Source organism: Balaenoptera acutorostrata, chromosome 4, assembly GCF_949987535.1.
Source record: "Balaenoptera acutorostrata chromosome 4, mBalAcu1.1, whole genome shotgun sequence".
Classification (NCBI taxonomy): Eukaryota; Metazoa; Chordata; class Mammalia; order Artiodactyla; family Balaenopteridae; genus Balaenoptera; species Balaenoptera acutorostrata.
This window is the reverse complement of record NC_080067.1, coordinates 28,252,834-28,270,182: the sequence shown is the minus strand read 5'-3', so window position 1 is coordinate 28,270,182 and position 17,349 is coordinate 28,252,834. Positions and strand designations below refer to the sequence as shown.

General features: G+C 35.4%; 1 protein-coding gene across 3 annotated transcripts in view; it reads left to right on the top strand.

Annotated features, from left to right (window-relative positions):
* The window catches only part of ATR (ATR serine/threonine kinase), a 106,853-nt gene that overhangs the window by 21,700 nt on the left and 67,804 nt on the right, over positions 1-17,349 (top strand). For all 3 annotated transcript variants that reach the window (XM_057545798.1, XM_007188080.2, XM_057545799.1), the window contains exons 15-21: positions 1,082-1,276; positions 2,852-3,037; positions 7,397-7,489; positions 8,990-9,120; positions 10,834-10,977; positions 13,011-13,104; positions 14,094-14,219. In XM_057545798.1, coding sequence (XP_057401781.1) covers positions 1,082-1,276; positions 2,852-3,037; positions 7,397-7,489; positions 8,990-9,120; positions 10,834-10,977; positions 13,011-13,104; positions 14,094-14,219 — 969 coding nt within the window. The remainder of the gene's footprint in view (positions 1-1,081; positions 1,277-2,851; positions 3,038-7,396; positions 7,490-8,989; positions 9,121-10,833; positions 10,978-13,010; positions 13,105-14,093; positions 14,220-17,349) is intronic.

Here is a 17,349-nt window from a genome sequence, read left to right as displayed (position 1 = left end):
TATTCTTAGTTAATATTATAATAGTGATCCATGCAGAATTTTCCTCTACAGTATTATCATATTTTAACAAACTTAAATTGCATGTAAATTGGACAAATCCTAGAAGGAAATATGATACTATACACTGAGGACCACAAAGATATTTTTACCTTTTCCCTCAGTAGTTCCATCTGGGAACCCCAAAGCACAGATGTTTATTGCAACATTTTCCAAGTAGCAAATAGACAAAACCCAGACAAGAAACTAAGTGTCTAATATTTAGGTCCTAGAATATTATGTACCTTAACATAATAATTATAAATACTTTAGAGAAACTACCTTATAATGTCATAACAGTCTTACAGGATTAATATTAAGTTGAAAGGCATAACACAAATAAGGTTTAAGTGTCTCTGAGGGCAGGGCCTGAGTGTTATTTGCTGTCACATCTTCAGTGCCTAGGATAGTGGCTGACATGTAGTAGTTGTTCATTAGATACATAATAAATGAAAGACCAACCATTTTATGTTTGGAATTTTGTGTATTATTTTATGAATGAGATCTTAAAGGAAACAGACCAAAATCAAAGTAGATTTGTTGCCATGTTGGAATGGTGGGTGTGTTAAAAAGGTTTTCTTTAATATTGCAGCATCAACGTTTTAATTTAAAAAATTAAAAATATTGTATTTATGGCTACTCTTGCTTATTGTCTAAATACTATAGTTAGGTCAAATAATAAATCAGGCTTGGAACCACTGCCTTAAACGCATGAGTACATTTTAACACATATTCATGAGAAATTATTTTCTTTGCTACTTGTACATTAGCTTATTTATTGTCTGTCTCTCCCCCTCTGCAGTGTAAACTCTGTGCCATCAGGGACCTTGTCTATTTTTTCACTGCTGTATCTGAAGTGCCTGAATCATAGTAGATGCTCGTTAAATATGTGTTGAATGAATAAATGGTATATCTGAATTCAGATATGTTATATGTGGACTCCAAATTTGTGTGGCATTTTTAATTATTTTTGAACATAGCTTATATGAATATTTTATCACCTGGACAAATGTACTTTTTAGTAATTGTAGTGTTTCTTTTTCAGAGAACATTACAAGTTCTGCTACCTGACCTTGCTGCCAAAGCCAGCCCTGCAGCTTCTGCTCTCATTCGAACTTTAGGAAAACAATTAAATGTCAATCGTAGAGAGATTTTAATAAATAATTTCAAGTATATTTTTTCACATTTGGTCTGTTCCTGTTCCAAGGATGAATTAGAACGTGCCCTTCATTATCTAAAGGTAATTGAATATTTGTTTGTATTTTACTCTTTTGTTTAAATTAGCATTATAGGAAAGCTGTTGTGACATTCTTGTAGGAAATAGAGTGAGTAGTTTATAGTCTATCTGTAGTTTATAGTCTATCCTAGGGTACTATAAGTTCAAATGGTACGTAAATAAGCTTTGCCCTGGGCCAAAGGAGAGTATTAAATAGAATTATTCTTTTGTTATATTCTTTGATTGTTTTACCATAATGGTATATGATAGGTAGTCATCCATTCGTGGATCAGATTCTCAGCTAATTTCATTTTACTTTTTTTAAATTTTATTTATTTATTTATTTTTATTTTGGCTGTGCCGGGTCTTAGTTGGGGCATGCGGGATCTTCACTGTGGCATGCAGACTTCCTAGTTGCAGCGTGCAGACTTCTTAGTTGCGGCATGTGGGCTTCTTATTTACAGCACATGAACTCTTAGTTGTGGCATGCATGTGGGATCTAGTTCCCCGACCAGGGATCAAACCTGGGCCCCCTGCATTTGGGAGCACGGAGTCCTTCCCACTAGACCACCAGGGAAGTCCCAGCTAATTTCATTTTAGAATTTATTAATTGATTGGAGCTGTAAAATGACTAATGATATGCAAGTAATTACATCTATTGGAAGAGGCAGTATCCTTCAACTGTAGTACAATGTCAGCTCTGAGTTTAGTTACTTAGTGCTCTGATTACAGTTTGGCCCAGTTTCTTGCTAGTTTTCAAATTTAAAATTATAGCTTGTGCTTCTTTTTTTGGTGTTATAGTAGCAACAATATCTGAGGAATAAGAGGCTACATGGGAACAAGATAACCTGTCAGATATGCATATGTAACTCTACTGTTTTTCTCTGATGTTAATTTATTTCACATATTTCATGATATGCCAGCTATGGATCTCTTTCCACATGAGACTTTTTGAATATTGAGTGTATTTATTCAATTTGAGAAAGAAAATCTTTATTGTAAAGGTGGAATGATGATAACATTTCAGTGCTTCTTACTACATGTCAGAAACTTTGCTAAACAATTTTTATGGATCATTTCACTTGGCTAACTCCTCAGTTACCCAGTGAGATAAAAGTAATATTTTTCCATTTGATAGATGAGAAAACTAAGGCAGAGAAAGGTCAGATTAGGTTACTTATCTAAGTCACAGCACAACTAATAAATGATAAAGCTGGAATTTAAATATCAGCAGTCTGAGCAGAAAGACTGTGCTCTGAGCCACTGATTTTCCTGTCAGGGTTACATTTCCATGAATAATGAGTGGATGACATCTTGAACCTTTATAGAAAACTAGACTCCCTTTTTAAATTTTTATTTCAAAATAAAGTCTGATCACTTGTTTTCATTACCTGTAACCCATGGCAGACCTACCAGGAGAAATCAAGGTCAGAATCCTTTTCCAATGACTCTTTTATATCATTAGTAATTCTTGTCACCTGATCTAGAGCTCCTGATTAACTAATAGTGTATTAAAATCAGTATACTTATTTCCAAGATATTAGTATGGAGAAAAAAAACCCTTTTTAAAAAAATTTTTGAAATATGTCTTTGGGTTAGAATGAAACAGAAATTGAACTCGGGAGTCTGTTGAGACAAGATTTCCAAGGACTGCATAATGAATTATTGCTACGTATTGGAGAACACTATCAACAGGTTTTCAATGGTTTGTCGATACTTGCCTCATTTGCATCTAGTGATGATCCATATCAGGGCCCAAGAGATATCACGTCACCCGAACTAATGGTAAGGAATATGTTGTATGGGTTTTTTGCTTGGTTTTTCTCCTTTTTGTAGCTTAATTATGAAATTGGAGAAACAGGTGTTTTATATATTTTCCAAATGCTAGAGATTTATTTGAATTTTCAATTGGGATTTTTATTTTGAAAAGGGTGATGATTTAAATTGCATGGTCACAGCATACATATTAGCATTGAAAAATATGCATTTTCAAATGATCTTAGATTTTATTTTTTCATTGGGTAAAAATGTTCATTTTTCTTCACCGCTTTTTCACTGTAGATTGGAGTGCGTTTGTAGCTCCCCCCACTACCCCTTCCATGGCATGACATGCTAACTTTATCACTTCTAACTATATTTAAATCCATTGTTGGATTTAAGATAAGTTAGAAAATATGTTATTCCTTTTTGTCTTTCCTTGTCTTAAATTTGTATCTGAAATCATCTTACTATTTTATTTCTTCACCTGAAAAAACATAAATCCTGAGGCTTACTATTTCTTCTTTTGATTGCTTTCATTCTTTCAAGAGACTCAAATTTTGCTGATATTTTGCTGATATTTTGACTATCAGCGAAATATCTTGAGAGATTTCTATCTCTGCTTTCTCATTTCCCATTCATTCTTTAGCTTATTCTAGCCTGACTCTGTTCTAAATATTCTACTGAAATTCTCATCTTGTCAAGGTCAAAAACAGTCTTCCTGCTATAAAATCTAATGGTCACTTCTCTTTTCCTATCTTATTCAGCTTCCAGTAGCATTCAGTACAACTGACCATCCTTTCTTATGTGGCATCTGTGACACTGCATTTTCTTGATTTTCTTTTTGCTTCACTGTCTACTCATTCTTTTTTTAAAAATTTATTTTATTGAAGTATAGTTGATTTACAATGTTGTGTTAATTTCTGCTGTATAGCAAAGTGATTCAGTTAACATATATATATTCTTTTTCATAGTCCTTTCCATTATGGTTTATTACAGGATACTGAATATAGTTCCCTGTGCTATACAGTAGGACCTTGTTGTTTATCCATTCTATATATAATAGTTTGCATCTGCTAATCCCAAACTCCCAATCTATCCCTCCCCCACCCCTCCCCCTTGGCAACCACAGGTCTGTTCTCTATGTCTGTGAGTCTGTTTCTGTTTGGTCGATAAAGTTCATTTGTGTCATATTTTAGATTCCACATATAAGTGATAGCATATGGTATTTGTCTTTCTCTTTCTGACTTATTTCACATAGTATTCACATAGTATGATAATCCCTTGGTTCATCCATGTTGCTGCAAATGGCATTATTTCATTCTTTTTTATGGCTGAGTAGGATTCCATTGTATATATGTACCACATCTTCTTTATCCATTCATCTGTTGATTGTCCACTCATTCTTTTCTTTTTCTTTTTTTTGTCCACTCATTCTTAATCTTTACTTTATCTACTTTATCCTCTAAATGTTAGATTGATTCAGTGCTGTGTAATTGGGTCTTTTTCTCTATAAATATTCACTCTTTAAATGAGAGAGAATCTGAATTCATCTGTTCCTGTAATAAGATTTACGTTTTGTTGATTTCATAGTGGAAATTCTAGTCCAGACCTCTCTTGAGCTTTGGACTTTTGGGCTTATGCAAGTTAGGTCCTGGGAGGAAACAGATGGCATACACAAAAATGTTTCACTGAAAAGAATTTAATGAAGGGACTATTTTCATTGATATGGGCAAGGTTAAGAGAACCAGCAGGGAATGTTAAGGAACCCAGGGACTAGAAACGGCAGAAAACATATGCTCCCCTTAGTCCTGGGCAGGAAGAAATGGAGTTACCAGAGCCTGGTTGAGAGCTAGAACCATGGTGCGGGGGAAGGGCTCTCATTGTATATAACCACTGCCAGAACCACCTCACAACGCAGAGAGAGCAGGAAGTATAAATACCACACTCTCTCCTCCTGCCCTTTGTTCCCTTGTTGGTGCCTCCTGTTGACTGAATTTAGTGGGAAGCCAGAGGGAAAGATATCGTGAGTGATGAAATCTGGTTAGCCTCCTAGGCACATAGCAAGGCAGAAAAGAGCAGAGAATGGATCTGAGGATGAGGGAAGATGGCAGATAGAGACTGTCCAGCTTCCTCTTTGTAATCTCTATTTGTCCGTCTTTTAAGCATCTCAAACAAGTCCAAACATTACATGTCCATTAAAAAATCTTTATTTTCCCTTTAACCTGTTTCTCTCACAATCTTCCCTTCTCAGGAAATGGTACCAGTGTCTACCTAGAAGCTCAGTTGCTTCAAAACCTGGAAGGTATTCATGAGCCCTTCATTTCTTATATCCTTTAAAATTAAGTTTCAACAAGTTCTTTCAAGTCTAGCCCCAAAATATATCTTTCCATCTCTGCCGCCACCACCCTTATACAGGTGACCATCATCTTTCTCCAGGAATGCTGTAAAAACATCCTAACAGTTCTCTCCTTTTGCTCTTCCTTTCCTGCATCTTTAATCAGTTATTTACACAGCATTTGAAGTACTCTTCTTACAACTTATACTCACATTATCCCCTGTCTAAATTCCTTCTATTGTTTTCATTGCTCTTATAAGGCTGTACGTGGTCTGTATATCTTTCCACCCTCATATTGTGCAACTTTTATCTTCCTTTCTCCCTGTATTTCAGCATTGTTTTGTTTGTGTTTCTTAAACATGTCAAGTTTTTTCCTGCTTCACAGCCTTTGCAGTACGTAGTTTCTTTACTTGGAATATTATCCTGGATCTTTTTCATTCTTTAGATCTCAGAGTTTCCTGATCACCCTATCTAAGTTCCTGATCACCTCATCCCAGTTCTCTCTCATGTTATCATGTTTATTTCTTTATAGCACTTGTCGCAACCTTATGCACGTATTTACTTGTTTAATGTCTTCTTCTCATATCAGTGTCCCATGTAAGCTAGTAGGGAGAGCTTATCTCATACACCTGCACCTGGCACAGTATTCTAGGCATACATAATAAATATTTGGTGAGTGGCAGATGAACGAACTATTTGTCTAAATGTAAGAGCTTTAAAATTAGAATGTTGACACAGACTATGTGAGTATCATCTATATCTGCTTTTCATTTAAGAATGGGCTGGAACCATGCGATTAGTGAATTATGGCTTATTAAACCTAAGTTGAGTCTTAATCCAAATCAGAAGTTTGTAAATTAAATGTAATTTTAAGCTTTGGTAGAACAGGTGATTCTCTGTGCTTTGGAAGAGAAAAAATGTTTATCCCAACATCTAACCTGGAGAACGTGTTGGACACCTAATTTCCTCTCTACTGTGAGGTAGTGCACACCCTTCTTACTGCCCCCTGACCCCAGCCTGGCAGTGTGTGTAACCTAGAGATACTTAAATTAGGTGCCTCAATGCCAAACAATGCAACTTTCTCCTGGAGTTGGAAAATATTCTAATTGCTACTTCTCCCCAGCACCCCCGCCTTTTTTTTTTGGTCCCTTTTCTTGCCTATACATAAAGATTTTTAAAGGGGGGAAAATTCTTCTTTGCAGAGTACTCACATTCCCAGTTTTTAATAATACTAACTTAAGTTTATTTAACACTTTACTATATTCTAAGTGCTTAACACGTGTTATTTTATTTAATCTCTACGACAACTCTATGCAGTTGGTGCTTTCATTGTCCCATCTTATAGACCCAGAGGAGCTAAGTAACTTATCCAGCATCAAATACTAGGAAGGGTCAAAACTGGGATTCAAACCCAGGTTTGGCTGATTTAAAGTGCATACCCTCTCCTCTAGGACCCTTTTTCAAGAAAGAATTAACCCTGTCCACTTCAGGAGACCCAAAGTGCCATGGACAGTGATACCTAACCTGTAATTGTTGATACCCAAGGCTTGTACCCCTTTATTACTATTACATCAGGGGATATTGACCTCTATGTCAGACCTTCATTCTGGCAGGGTACCTGTTCCTTAATCAAGTACTTTTTTTTTTGTCCACCTTAGCTCTAAATGCTCTAGATAAGGACATTCACTTGTCTTTCTCTATTCTTCTTCTCCTTAAGATAAATATCCTCTCCACTCTGGATGCTGACATGAGTCAGATCCTGAGAATCCCACCGTAGCTCAACTGTAATTCAAAAGCTTATGATTTTCTCACTGTACAGTACTATTTAATCATATTTTGATTGTAAATCAGTTTCACTAATTTTTAAAGTATTACATGTGAAAATATATGCTTTGGGAAAAATTTAATTCACCAACTGTTTATTTCCAATATTCTATGTAGTTAGATAAAATAGAAATAATCTAAATAAATTGTTGGTTTATGAAATTTGATCTGTATAAAACTTATGTAGTACCTTTTTTATGTGGGTTTTTTTTTTCCCCCCCCAGGCTGATTATTTGCAACCCAAGTTGTTGGGCATCTTGGCCTTTTTTAACATGCAGTTACTGAGCTCCAGTGTTGGCATTGAAGATAAGAAAATGGTAGGTGGTGATAGTTGAGTTGCAAAGTGCCAGAACAGAATTCATATAGAATATGCAGGAGACATGACTTCTCCTTCTAGCTGCAAACATTCAAAGATGAAAAATAATCAAACACATGATATTCTGTGTTCCTGAACAACTCACATAAGCTTTCGGGGAATCTAAAAAGAAAAATTATATCATTTACTGTTCTTTTGTTTATAAGGGACAGAAAACTCACCCAAACTGGCTTAGAGGAATTTGTTGGCTCTGTAACTAAAAGTGTAAGGATAATATAGCTTCGAGCATAGCTTGATTTTGGACATGGTGTTATCAGAATTAACCACTTAGCTCATATTCCTTTGGATTGGCTCTAACTTAAGTGCTAGGTGATGGCCCCAACAGCTTCAGGCTCACGTTGTCACAACATCTAGCTCAGTGGGAAGAAAAGAGACCAGCACTCCCTGATAGCTCAAACAGAAGTTGCATTATTGAATGCATTGGCCCAAATTGGTCTCATGTGAGTCATGGCCCATGGTGCTTTTGAATACCAAAAATGTTAAGTTACAGAAAGTAAAGTAACTTCAGTATTTGTCAGTGTATGTTTAAATGCATTTGGCACAGTGAAATTTCCTTATGATTGCTGTCACAATTGGTCACCCCTGGAAATTTTTGTCTGTAGATTGGGATAGAATTTTAGATACTGATTAAATTTCCCTTTTTATTGGTCTCCACTCTTCAGTCAGTAAAATTATAATAAAAGCCCATGAAGGGAAGATTTTATTTCAGTCTGTACTCCCTTTCTCTTAATTAATTAACCTCTAAAAATTTCAGCAACCAATACTTGTCCTTTTGGTGTCAACTGGTAAATTTAATCCCCCAAATAACTTCTATCTATGTGAAATCTTTCTTACTGTTATCCCAAGTGAGAGAATAACCTCAAAACTAAGAAAACTAAAGTTTGTTTTAAATCATAAAGAGTTTGCATATTTTGGCACATAGCTAAGGTTGACTGGAGAGTTTCTTTACCCCTTCATTAGAATCTGGAGCTATTCATACAAGTCTGATTCTGTATTCCACACCAATAAAAATGTGTGTATTATTTTCTGAGTATGTCATTAGTTACCTATTTGTTCTATTACTAAATTAGAGCATGTTGAATTTAGTACCATTAGGACAAAAATGCATGTGCTGCATAGCAGTTCGGGATGGATATGAAGAAGATTAAACAGTAGGTATTATGTTCTTAATAAATTTGAAAATTACTGCTTAAGAGGACCACCAGAACCAAAATAACAAATCACCTTCAAAGAGGGAAAAAAAAAGAACTCAACTTGTGTTTTTCAAATTCATAACTCTTACATAAGCACTTGGACAAAATAAACTGCCAACATTTATTAGACCTTGTGTTGCCAGAGAATAGGTACTCTGAGATTAGTGTGGGAAGCACTTGTCCTTAGGGCTCATCTGCTCCTGCCAGCTTCTTAATGGCTTTATTTTGAAGCCCTGCTTACTTTATAGGCCTTGAACAGTTTGATGTCTTTGATGAAATTAATGGGACACAAACATGTCAGTTCTGTGAGGGTGAAGATGATGACCACGCTGAGAACTGGCCTTCGTTTCAAGGATGATTTTCCTGAATTGTGTTGCAGGTAAATGACTGCCTGAGTTCGTTAGATTTTTTGCATTTCCCAATAGCACTAACTTGATTTCTTATCTCTTTGAGGGAATTTGGGTTCAAACCAGAAATAAGAAATAGTTAAGACAGAAAGGCTATTTGTATTGAAAAGGGAATGTGTTTCCTTCTTTAAAAACATTTTTCTGTGAAGTATTTTAATATACTAGGAAATAGAATAATATAATGAACCCCTATATACCCGTTTCCCAGCCTCAGTAGTTATCAATATTGTTAATCTTATTTAATCTTTCCACCTCTACCTTTTTTATTGTTACTTGGAATGTTTTAAAGAAAACCCAGTATCATATCATTGTACTTCTAAATATACCGCAGATGTATCTAGAGGATAAGGACATTTTAAAAAATATATAGGGGCTTCCCTGGTGGCGCAGTGGTTGAGAATCTGCCTGCCAATGCAGGGGACACGGGTTCGAGCCCTGGTCTGGGAAGATCCCACATGCCACGGAGCGACTAGGCCCGTGAGCCACAACTACTGAGCCTGCGCGTCTGGAGCCTGTGCTCCGCAACGGGAGAGGCCGCGATAGTGAGAGGCCCGCGCACCGCGATGAAGAGGGGTCCCCACTTGCCGCAACTAGAGAAAGCCCTCGTACAGAAACGAAGACCCAACACAGCCATAAATAAATAAATAAAAATTAAAAAAAAATATATATATAACCATCATAAATTATTATACTTAGCAGAACTAATAGGAATTCCTTAATATCATCTAAAATTCAGCTTTCCCCAATTGTCTCAAAGATGTTTTTTCCCAAAGATGTTCGTTTGCTTGAATTAGAAACCACATAAGATACACATGTCACACATTTGGTTGTTTGACCCCCTAAGTAACTCTTACAAATAGATGCATCCCTTAAGTCTCCTCTCCACATTTCTTTTAGGCCACTGAGATTTTGGCATGTAGGATTTAGCTGATTGCTAATTTAACTTAATTTCAGTAATACTGCTAACAATAAAACTACTGAATGCAGTTTAAGCTTCTGAAAGTTTCTTTTTGTTCTTGGCTATATTTGATTGGAGATGTACAGTCAGAATAATATGTTTTACTATATTCAAAATCCTGTGATAAACCATAATGGAAAAGAATATTAAAAAGAATTTTTAAAAAGAATATGTTTTAAAGTCATGTGAAATAATTCTTTCCTGTATAGCTGTGCCATCTACTTGGTATTATTAGGTTCAGTTTAAGTTTGCTTAAAATTTTTAGAGGTTGCTTTTTCCTTCTATTTTATATAATTTAAAAATCATATAAAACATTTACTTTGTCCCAAATTCAAATTTGTGTAACAAGTTACACTCAGAGAATCTAGCCTTCATTCCTGAATTGCTAAAAATAGATGTGTCTATTTTTATTAATTTTTGTATAATCCCCCCTTCCTAAAAGTATAAGCAAATGCACACTTACTCACAGATACTTTTTTTTTTCATGTTAACCCTGCGCCAAAAGATAGCATATTATAAGCATTGTTTTTCACCTTGCTTTTTTGACTTAGTGTATTATAGAGATCACTCTATTTGAGTGTACAGTACTCATCTTTATTCCATTTTTACAGCTGCCTTGTAATCTTTTTGCTTGTATGTATCATTGTTTGTTCATCTAATAATTAACTGATGAAGCTTTGCAAATAATAAAAATGATGTGACTTTTAACTTTTGTTTTTTCATGTAGGGCTTGGGACTGCTTTGTTCGTTGCCTGGATCACGCTTATCTAGGCTCCCTTCTCAGTCATGTAATAGTAGCTTTGTTACCTCTCATACACATCCAGCCTAAAGAAACTGCAGCTATATTTCACTACCTCATAATTGAAAACAGGTATTGTAAATGAAATTAATAAAGATAACAGCTTTTTATTACTGCATTTTTATGTCTCAGGGTATTAGGGTTACTGTTGGTAGTGTGGCACTGTTCACATTCTTTTTAATTTAGAGTCCGTTAATAAACAGAAGTAATTGACATGCTTTAAGTCAATACATACCAAACTGATGCTCTTTCAGTTGTGACATGGCTTTTATTATTATTATATTTTAAGCTTAGTAGTTAGTAGGTCAATAACTCAAAATTATTTTTCATCAATTTTGAAAGGGGTGAGACTAATATTACCTTTCTTCTCACAGTTAAAAGGCAGACAGTTGAATGCATGAGAAAGATTAGGAGAGCTAATAACTTTTTTTCTACAGCTTACCTTAGTTGAAACCCTTATTACTTCATTACATTAACCTTTTAACCAGCCTCCCTTCCTTTAAGATTTTATTATGTTTCTTCATATTGTTCATATTTTAAAACATCTCTTTATCTGTATCATTTCAGCGCACAGAGACATTCTGTTTTTCTCCATTTCCTAGCTGATAAATTCCAAAGTGTTTATTTTGATATTCAAGGCTTTCTAAAATCTGGCCACATCTTATTTCTTAAAATCATTTCCCAAGATTTTTCAAAGCAGATATAAGGCTGTAGCCAATCCAGACTGCTAATGCAAGAATATACATTACTCCTTCCCATTTTTATTTTTCACTCAGGCTGCTTTTTAGCCTGGAATGTCTTTCTATACACTTAAATTTTTTTTGTCCATTTTTGCACATACTGTTGTATGTCATAGTTACTTCTGAAAAATTAGGATTTAAGTACTATTTATTTACTTACTTATCCTTATGCTATTGCAGTTCCATTAATTATTTTCAGTAACTGTTCAATCAGGGAGAAAATATAGAAGAAAAGGTTAATGGAGTTTTTTCCCAATTAAAATACTTTTATTTTTGGTATTTTGTACATAATGGAACAATATAATTACTGATCTAGATCACTTTTCAAATACCTTTTGGATTATTATGCAAATAGTATATCTTTGCTGTTTATTTTAGAGGAATCATTTCTCTGCCTTTTCATATAATAAAAAAATTCTCTTTCACTCTGCCAGATAGAAGACCTTAAGCTCTCTGAGTGAAGGAGTTACTGCAGCTTTCTTTATTGTTACATCCCCAGTTTCTAGCAAATAGTAGCACATAGTAGTTACTTAATACCTGTTTGTTGCATGAGTTAATGAAGACTAGAATTTAGAAACACTTTTATTTGGACCCAGAAATATTAGGGCTTTATATTTGAAGCAAGTTAAAAATTGTAGCCTCAGTAAGAATTACTTACGTATTTTTCTCTAGTATATCTTTGTGAGAATTTGTGTTTTGGGGTTGGGTTTGTATTGCCGCGTTATACACCACTCCAAAACCTAATGTCTTAAAACAACAAGCATCTTTATTTACTCATGATTTTGCAGTCTGGGCTGGGTTCAGCTGGTCAGTTCCTTGGCTGTTCTTACCAATGGTCATTGCAGTCAGCCAGCAGGTAGACTTGGCTGGGCTTCTCCCTCTTTCATTTAGTCTCAGAGCTTCTCTCTCTCTCTCCATGTAACCTGTCTCTGATGGTAGCCAGACTTCTTACGTGGTGACTCAGGACTCTCATGAGGACAAAACCAGAAGCTTCCAGACCTTTTTAACACTTTGGCCCCAAATAGGCCCAACATCTCTTCTGCCACATTCTGTTTTTTAAAGCAAGTCACACACCTAGCCCAAATTGAAGATGAAGTGACTATACATAGGAGTATATACCAAGACATAGAGATTATTCAGGCCCACCAATGTAGCAGACTGCCACAGGGTGATTTTGTTAGATGTGATTATTTGCCACTATTACCTGAACATCCTAGACATGGTTAGGAAAAATACTTTGCATGTCAACAGTCAACTAGCACTTTCAAGTGTGAATTAAGTTGGCCTTAGTTTCAACGTCTGCTTTGTATTTTTTTTTTATTTCATATTCGGCAAATAATTCTTTTTCTTCCAACTAACTATTAGGGATGCTGTGCAAGATTTTCTTCATGAAATATATTTTTTACCTGATCATCCAGAATTAAAAAAGATAAAAGCAGTTCTACAGGAATACAGAAAGGTATTTAATTTTTTATGTATGGTTTAGGAGATCATTGATACAAAATTATGCCTAAGTTCCAGAGCACTGAGTAGAGATTCTTTAGAATCATATCTAAGGATATTATAGTCATATTCTGATGGCTAATTTCTGATGACTAGATAATCCTATCTTGAGTCCATGATTTTTAAAAGGAAGTTTTAGCATCTAGATCAAAGATTTAATAGGATTAGATAGAACTGAGAGCAAAGGATACAGTTCTTATGCCTTTACTACCCAGATCACTATGTTCTTACTTACAGTCCCTAAAAGAAGTGACTGTAGCTGCATACTCTGAGTAAAGAAAAAAAGCTGTGGGAGGATTCCAATTTTTTTGTGCTACAAACCATGTTATGGAAGTGTCAGATCTGATTCTGAGCTTTAGAAGGGGAATCATCTGTAGTTCCAACATCCTGAAGTTCAGTGAACTCTCTGAAATTATAAAAATATTAGTGGTGATTCCATAGAATTTTAGGGCAGGAAGTGGGATACCTGACCTTGGGTCAGAGTAGCAGATGTATTTACTACAGATCGCAAGATTGATTCTGAAGACTTTATATGCTTTTGTACTGGGTAAATCATCAGTCATAAGAAAGTAAGTAGTCAAAATAAGGGGTGAATTATCTGCTTAATCTGTAGACCTCGTTCAAGGCTATTGTGTAGCCCTTCGTAAATTAAGGGAAACTTGCCTTTCTTACCAAGAAGGATTTATTTTGGATAAGTAAATTCTTTAGTTGAAATAAAATTTTTCTCCAGATCTAAAGATTTTAGAATGAAATCCCTTTCCCTGAGAATTACTAGAAGTTCATATGCTATACAAAGGAAGAGATAGAAATTATTTTTTAAAACTGCTTTCAATTGGGGTACAGTTTAACTACTTTAATGGTAACTATGTAGGAAATACAGGCCTTCTGAAATGGTTCCTGAAGTGGTTAATTGATAAGGTGTATCTCTCTGTGCTCTTTATATAGGAGACCTCTGAGAGTACTGATCTTCAGACAACTCTTCAGCTATCCATGAAAGCAATTCAACATGAAAATGTAGATGTTCGTATTCACGCTCTTACAAGCTTGAAGGAAACCTTGTATAAAAATCAGGTATACTAAGATATAATTAAAGAGCTATAGAAAAGAAAGGTTGGAAGTTTAAAGAAAAGATGACCGATTGCTGTATTTGCTTGAGATTCAGTAGGTTCAATGAAAGAAGTGATTTTTATTTTACCAAGATTATCAGATATGACTTAGAATCAGTAATTCATGAGATACCCTTTGAGGCTGAAGAGGTTTGCATATTTTTTTGTTGTTTTTGAAGGGTCATGATTTGGCAGTTATATTTTAGGTTTACTGCATCTTCCTGAGGAAGGGTTGTATGTGTTTGTACAGCAGCAGTTTCTGTGAGTTTTCTCATATAATTTCCTGTAGCTATCTTCCATATACAATTTCCGTAATTATGCCATTTTACATTTTGATGGAATTAACTGTGTTTTAATGAAGCTAAATTTTTAAATTTCCTTTTTTATGGGACCAGTGAACTTTATTCTTTTCCTTGTCAACATAATGTAGATTATCCCTAACCTTGGTAAGAGTGAGAATTGGTATTTAAAATACCAGATCACTATAAATCTATAAAGGGGAAAAATTTTAAATGAAGTATTCATTTTTGCATATCAAGAACCCATATGATGGGTCTTCCCTGGTGGGCCATTGGTTGAGACTTCGCCTTCCAATGCAGGGGGTGCGGGTTCCATCCCTGGTTGGGGAGCTAAGATCCCACGTGCCTCGCGGCCAAAAAACGAAAACATAAAACAGAAGCAATATTGTAACAAGTTCAATAAAGACTTTAAAAATGGTCTACATCAAAAGAATCTTAAAAAAAAAAAAACCCGTATGATAAGATGTGAGAGCCTAAGACCCTCGGGAGTTAGTGAATTGCAAAACTGTGTTGTATTTGTTTTCATGATAGAAGGAAGCGTTTACTTAGGACAAAAGATATACATGATGGTAACAAGTACGTCCTTCAGAGTCAGTGCACTTGTGTAACCAGTGTGGGAAACAGCCAACATGGAGATGATCCTACCACATGTGAGGAGCCTTGAATCTCCTTCAGTGTAGGTTTCACGCCCTCCTAACTAGATCTAGATTATCAGTAGATAATACAGTCAGTATACTGGCCCAAAACACCTAGGAAAAAAGAGAGAAGGAAATGGTTTCTTTTCCAACTATGGCAAGAAGGTAACATCAAAGTTGAAAGCAGTTCAGTTAAGTTCTTGAATAGTGCTATCCAAAAGAATTTTCTGTGAGGATGGAAATGTTCTGCACCTACACTGTATAAGCATTGCAGCCACTAGCCACATGTGACTCTCTGGAGGACTTGAAATGTATGATTGAAGAACTGAATTTTTGATTTAATTTTGCTTAATTTAAATTTAAACAGCTGCATGTGGATAGTGGCTATCTTATTGGACTATCTTAGTGCAGCTCTAGAAGAACCTACAGCAATAACCAGAGTATGAAACTGATGTAAGATAACAGGGTTAGAGATCAAGAGAGTCTTTGTAGCGATGCTGTGAGAGTCCATGAAAGAACAAATGCAAAAGATATTCTTTAAAAAGTTCAAGTCTTAGCCACAGAGAGAGGAAAAGATACTTTAGGAGTGCATTGAAAGACAGTATTTATCTAAAAATAGATCTAAAGTTGTATAACTGTATAAACAAATAATTTGGTATAATGTAGTAATAAAGCACACTTAAAGATGGTGTGACAGTTAATAAGGTGATGGCTAATGTAGCCTTGGATACGTAACTATTTTGATGGACTGACCTTGCAAAAGTGCTGTACTCTAGGGTAGTCACCAGAGGATCATTGACATTAAAGAAATGACAGTTTCTACTCCTTACTTTTAAGGAGGAATATACATATTTGAAGGAATATAGGACAGCTAAGCTCAGTGGATAGCAGAAAAATTTAACTTCTATGTCAAAAAAATCAGGCTATAGATCAAACTAAGCAACCATATAACCACTTTCTGAAAATTGATGCTGCTCAGGTTGAAGTGAATCCCTATGGTGAAATCCCAGAAGGACAAGTTGTTTGTGTTGAGACCAAAATAAACTTGGATGACAATGCAGAATAAATAATAAGAACATATATTTACTAATAATTACAAATCTGAGAATGAGCCCATTGAAAATAAAGCTGCTAGGGACTTCCAAGTTATCCTAGGATAATGGTGGATGTCTAAATGTGAATCTCTGTATACCCTGCAAAACGCCATAAATAGCAAAAAGGAGAGGAAATAAAACCACACATAAGTCACACCTTCCACATAACTGTGAGACTGAGAATACTATGAACTTCAAATTACCTGTAATCAGCAGAGCTACCTCTGGAGCTCTTGCCACAAGCTTGTGTTGAGAACAGTTAGATTCTGAGGAGACCCTATGAAAAAAAAGTGGAGTGAAGGAACTATGGATGATGATAAAGCAAAGACAAAATCACCAACTGAGACGATCCCACTCTAGGTGCAACGATACTGAAAGTTGGTCTAAGATGTGGTACATCAGAGAATTGGTTATAGGGAAGGTACCTGAAAGTGTGTAGATCCTAAGGCTGCAGTCTTTGGAAGTCATTATCTCTGGGGAGAAGTAAAAGAATAGGAAGGGGGAGGCACTTTTTGGAGAGAGTAGTAAACAGAAGGAAGAAAGTAAGAGAGAGAATTTTAAGAGTCCTGCAGAAACAAAAAGAAATCCACAAAATCAAAGATATACCTCCCCATACTACTCTCCTGCCAATAAAAGCTACTTATGAAAAAAACTACACTGAACTATGCTGACAGAAAAGAGTACTTACGAAATCAGAATCTTGTAAGCTACTACAAAATCCTTACTGTTAACTGCATACAGCTATTATGAAGGGCCCACAATATAAATAGAAAAAAATATATGTTCTATACATACACAAGGTTACTATAAGACAAAAACAGAAAATGAAAATTAAATCTTTGGTTGATGACAATTTCTCCCCCAAAACCAATCATAAAGCATAAGTAAACTAGACTTAGCACTATACCCTGATTTAAATATTTCAAGCGAGCATTTGCAGATATAAAAAAAGAATTAAGGGAATTTCCTGGCAGTCCAGTGGGTAGGACTCCACATTTTCACTGCTGAGGGCCCAGGTTCAACCCCCGGTCTGGGAACTAAGATCCTGCAAGCTGTGTGGCGTAGCC